Source organism: Puntigrus tetrazona, unplaced genomic scaffold, assembly GCF_018831695.1.
Source record: "Puntigrus tetrazona isolate hp1 unplaced genomic scaffold, ASM1883169v1 S000000889, whole genome shotgun sequence".
NCBI lineage: Eukaryota > Metazoa > Chordata > Actinopteri > Cypriniformes > Cyprinidae > Puntigrus > Puntigrus tetrazona.
In genome coordinates this window covers 1-5,175 of record NW_025048489.1, presented here as the reverse complement: position 1 = coordinate 5,175, position 5,175 = coordinate 1, and the positions used below count along the sequence as shown (strand labels likewise).

Genomic DNA, 5,175 nt, shown 5'->3' with positions numbered 1-5,175 from the left:
TAATTATAATATATATAAGAGATAATTTGCAAAACTCATTTTCTTTTTTTTTTAATTGTGCATTCTAATCTCAATCAAACTGCAGTTAGATTAGTAAAAAAATAACTAAAAACAGTAGCTAAATAACAAAAATAAATTCTGTTTTTGCAAATAAACTCTTGATATCTACTCTGGAGATGAAGGCAGGTCCCCTCACACACTTATTCTTTGGCATCATAGTATACCCCTTATACAGAAACTATAAAAACCATATGAGCATGACGCCTCATATATGATACAATCTCAGGTACACACAAACAAATACAATCACAAATCACATGCAAAATCACTATCACTTCACTAATTCATTAAAAAACATGCATATATGCAAGCTATGGTGACAGGTGTAAAGAGTGATGGACTCCAGAATTAAACACACATACACACACATGCATGCACGCAATTTGCGGACATTGCTCGCAAACAGACATATACTGACATACCAACACATATCACCAGAATACATACACAGACAACGTTTATCCACACCTGTGAAAAACATACAGAAACAAACAAACATTTAATGGCGCTCTTGCTGACATACCCAGACACACACTCTCACGCAACGCACGTCCACACACACACACACACACCCATTCACCTTTGACTTTGTCTCCCTTGTTGAAGCTGATCTCGCGGTCCCCCTGGGCTGAGTGTGAGCGGGTGGCCACAAACACACGGCCAGGCACGGCACTGTAGAGACGCCGCCGCTGCCCGCTAGCTGTGCCCTGACTACTGACAGAGCCGGCCCTGTACAGAGGCACACGTATCGGACAACAGGGTTAACATTAATTTATGCACATGTATTACCGGCTCGACTCATTCAGGTGTCCGTCTTCACAGGACGTGAATATTGATGATGATGATTTAAGCTACACTATAACCTTGTCCTTTCTACTCTCTCTTTCTCACCCTTGTCTTCCCCGTGTTTGCCGGCTCCGATCGTCTCGGTCACCTGTTGTTCGCCCACGGGACGGGGAACGAGTTCGTGCTCCACGGGGGCTACTGGAGCTACGCAAGGTGCCGCCATGCTTTAGACCCTGACAGATAGACAAAAACATGATGAGTGACAATTGACGGTTGAAGATAAAAAAACGAGGAGTGTTTCCGATAACATCTGTGTATGTACTTTGTCCAAACTAACAGGATATCACTGTTTTGTCCACACAGTGTCAAGGTTTGGCTGGTCAGCATGACCCAGCTAGCCCTTTAACTCCCATGCTAATGGATAGCTTTAATGAATTTAAATTTAGAATTTAAAATGTTCACATTTGACATATTTTTGCAGATTGTTTTTTTAAATATGCTCATCAAGGCTGCATTAATTTGATCCAAAATAACTGTCAAAACAGTAATTATCGGTAATTACTTACGTAAATATTGTAGTCTTAATATATTTTCAAATTAAATTTATTACCATGATGACAAAGCAGAATTTTCAGCAGCCATTACCGTAGTCTTCAGTGTCACATGATCCTTCGCAAACTGATTTGGCGTTTAAGATACATTATTAAAGTTAAATGAAGTGGTGCTGCTGAATATTTTTGTATAATATTTTCTGTCACTTTTTTCTTAAATCTTGAGAAGAATTGCATTTATGCATAGCGCTTTTATTTTAAAGCACGAATAAAACTACAACATACGTGGCAGATCAGTGTCACATTTAGTGGAGACAGCTAAAAAACCCAGCTGTCTGTTAGCCAATAAACAAAATTAATAAAAAAGAGGAAATCAATAACTTTTGTAGCTTTAAGGATTTATCTATATTTAATTTAGTGTTTGATAACTTTATTCAATTTCGGTATATTTCTGACTTTTTGAAGGGCACAGATAAATATGACATTTAATATAATTGTTTTAAATATAAGGGAAAAAAATTATTTCCTCGAGACATCAGTAGTATTGCTATCAGTGATCCTTGCCTTCGATAATAAAAAAGATGCCATTAAACAAAAATGAAAAATACATTGTCTTTATGTTGTTTCTGACTGATGTTAGGTGGGGTTAATCGTGATCGATTTCAGAAAAAAGTAAATATTTGTATATGTATTTGCATAATTTTTTTTTGAAAAATAAAACAATAAATGACCTGCACAGAGACTAGGTTTGATCCAGCAGCATTGGGAAAAGCGATCCAGTCTGGCACGTTCATACTATTGTCACTGTTGGCCCGCAGGAAGGGATGAGGATGGGGCAATCCAAGAGTACGAGAACTCTCCCTCCTCTGGGGGGCATACTTTGGAGACTCCAAAAAGGGAACTGTCATCAGATCAGGGGAGAAACAATTATATAGAGAGAGAACAGATGCCAGGAGAGACAGGGGTGTGCTACTGCCCAGTCATGTCCTGCAAAAACACAGTGCACGGGTGGTCTGCATTCAGTGATGTTGCAAAGCATTACAAATGAAGTGAACTTCAACAGATGCCCTGCTGAGTGTGTAGGGAGCCGTGAACACTGCTTAGGGGCTGTGCGAATCGCAAGGCAGCTAAAGAGAGACGAAAGTATCGAGCTCCAAATGTCACACAGTTTGAAGAGCAAATAAATTATCTCACACAGAACAAAAATACCGGCGCAACCAAAATAAATCTCCGCTCCTTACCTACGTCTGATTCACGATGGTTTTTAATGATTTCTCCCAGCTCAAAATGGCCAGACATCACAGCCACCTAGAAAAGAAGTTCACACAAGCTTAATATTTGCATCTGTGAATGACGCACAGTGACGCAGGGCTTGGGAATAACACAATATTATACACACGCATTAACTTCCCTTCATAATAATAATAAAAAAAAAAAACAGCACGATCACAGACACAGCTGGCTCTGCGGGGATGGCTGAGGTTAAGTAAAAGTCTTTTGGCTCGTTGCAGCTTCACTCCACCTGGGACTCGCAAAGCGTGCAAAAACGATAAGACATTACAAGCTACGAAATGTGCCAGTTCTGTGTGTTTACAAGCTCAACGAAACACTGCTAACTATCAAAAATCGTCATTTTGGGAAACGCGTAAAAAAAATCAAAAAGTCAGCAGAAACAAGATGTTTACATAATTTTAGACATTATTATTATTGTCTTATAACTTATAGTCATCTCTGTATATTAAACTGGAATGGGAGGAAGCATTTTAACATTCTTTACCTAAAAGTTGACTTTACCAACATATATAGAGAGTTTGTAGAATTTAGCCATTTTTAATTACTTGATTTTAACCTAAAATGTAAATAGTTGAATAACAAATAACAGCCTGCAAGTGTCTCATAATTACCTGGAAGGGGGTCTGCCCACTGTTATTCTTTGTGTCCTTATTGGCTCCTCGATACAGCAGAATGCGGGCACAGCTCTCCTAAACGGTGAAATTAGACAATAACGGCCTGAAGATACTGATACTGGCCATAAAATGTAACAAGCATTATACATCATACAACTTTATGCCCCCAGTAAATACAGCACTTGTAGACAAAATAATGAAATCTTCACAGGGATCTTTAAATCCCTGGAAAGACCTTTACCAGCTGCTGAAGAACATAGCTATGCTTGACCAGCACCAAATCAACACTAGTCGGCACTGACCGGCCTGCGTGAGACACGCATTTTAATGTTATTATTTAGCTTGATTTTTGTGTCAGGACCAGCGGTTGTACCTTGTTATATAAAGCACATATGTGCAGGGCAGTGTTTCCTGAGGCATTCTGGGATGAGGAGTCTGCACCATAAAAAAGCAGGTGCTCTAAGTGTTGAGAGTTCCCGTTTTGACAAGCCTAGAGAGAAAAAAAAATGAGAGGGAGAATAGGATAGACAAAGAATGAGAGGAGAAGAGGAAAGGGAAAAGAGGAAAGAGAAGTGGATAGGAAGAGCAGAAACAGTCATTTGACGTAAGGAAGGGAAAAGAGGGGAGAGAAGAATAGATTTTATACATTGTCAGAACAGACACCTTTGCTAATTAACACCACACTGAATGTGTGAGTGAGAGGAAGAGAACGAAAGAATCAAAATAGATATGGAAATGCACACATGCACAGAGAGAGAAGGAGGACTGAGCAGTGATTCCTAACTTGGAAGAAACTCGGGACCAGATTTTCGAAACTTGTAAGTCTCTTTTGCCTTTATGTTTGTAATGTCTGTCTGCAACTAGCTTTGATGATTATTAAATTCCACCATAAAAGACTGCAAATGACTTTATTCTTATTAAACATTCCATCAGGCTGTTGGATTTTTAAAGGCTAAAAAGCTTATTAAGGTGATTTATTAAATGGAGGAGAAACTTGGCAAGTGTGTTTTTCAAACACAATTTGACTGTTTTCAGTTTAAAAGAGAATCATTGTAATAATTCCCATAATGTTACTGATAATGCTAAATGATATCTAGTGTAATACGAGTCAAAAAGTTAGTTTCCACAAAGCCTTACCGATGGAGGTTCTGAGGAAGCACATAAAAAAGCTTGCAGTTTCTTATGCTCACCAAGGCTACATTTTTCTGTACAGTGTAATTTTTGTTCTATGAAACTTAATACACTGATTTATTACTGTATGCTGAGTTGGTCCACATGTAACATTTCTTAATATTTCCACAATTTAATTTTGAAGTTTAATATTGTTTCTGGAATCCATGAAAACTTTTTTGTAAAAATGTGAAGCTGTTCCTGTCACTTTTGATCAATTTAATGCATGCTTGCGGAATAAAACAAACATTTATGTACTTACGTTTAAGTTAATCATTTGGTACAATGCACTTATTGTGTACATACATCTTTTACACTGTACCTATATTTAAAAAAAACCTATATGTAATTAAATATGTAATTAATTTATAGGTACAATGCTGACCAATCACTTACACCTTAACCCACCCTTAAATCTACCCATACCACCAAACCTGTCCCTAACCTTACCCGTATCACACCACAACAACAGCAAAAGTGCTTTGCAATACAATATGACCACAATAAATGCATTGTACTTATTTTTAAGGCCATCTAATATAACGTGTGACCAATAAATATACTGTAAACACATTGTAATGGTATATATCCCAAAAAAATCTACAAAATTCAGACCCCTAGAATAAAATGCTTCAATCTTTCACCTTTCCAACTATAATAATTGGCTGCAATAAAATTACATTAATGTATATACAGTATAT

At 37.5% G+C, this 5,175-nt stretch overlaps 1 protein-coding gene across 1 annotated transcript; it reads right to left on the bottom strand.

The window, feature by feature from the left end:
- Nucleotides 1–503: 503 nt before the first annotated feature.
- Nucleotides 504–3,794, bottom strand: LOC122335710 (SH3 and multiple ankyrin repeat domains protein 1-like; the record flags this gene model as incomplete). Its single annotated transcript, XM_043233562.1, has 6 exons — nt 504–789; nt 952–1,079; nt 2,129–2,298; nt 2,639–2,705; nt 3,302–3,379; nt 3,678–3,794. Coding segments are annotated over 6 exons (831 nt in total), but the record flags the coding sequence as incomplete, so codon positions are not given.
- Between the last annotated feature and the right edge of the window lie 1,381 nt (nt 3,795–5,175).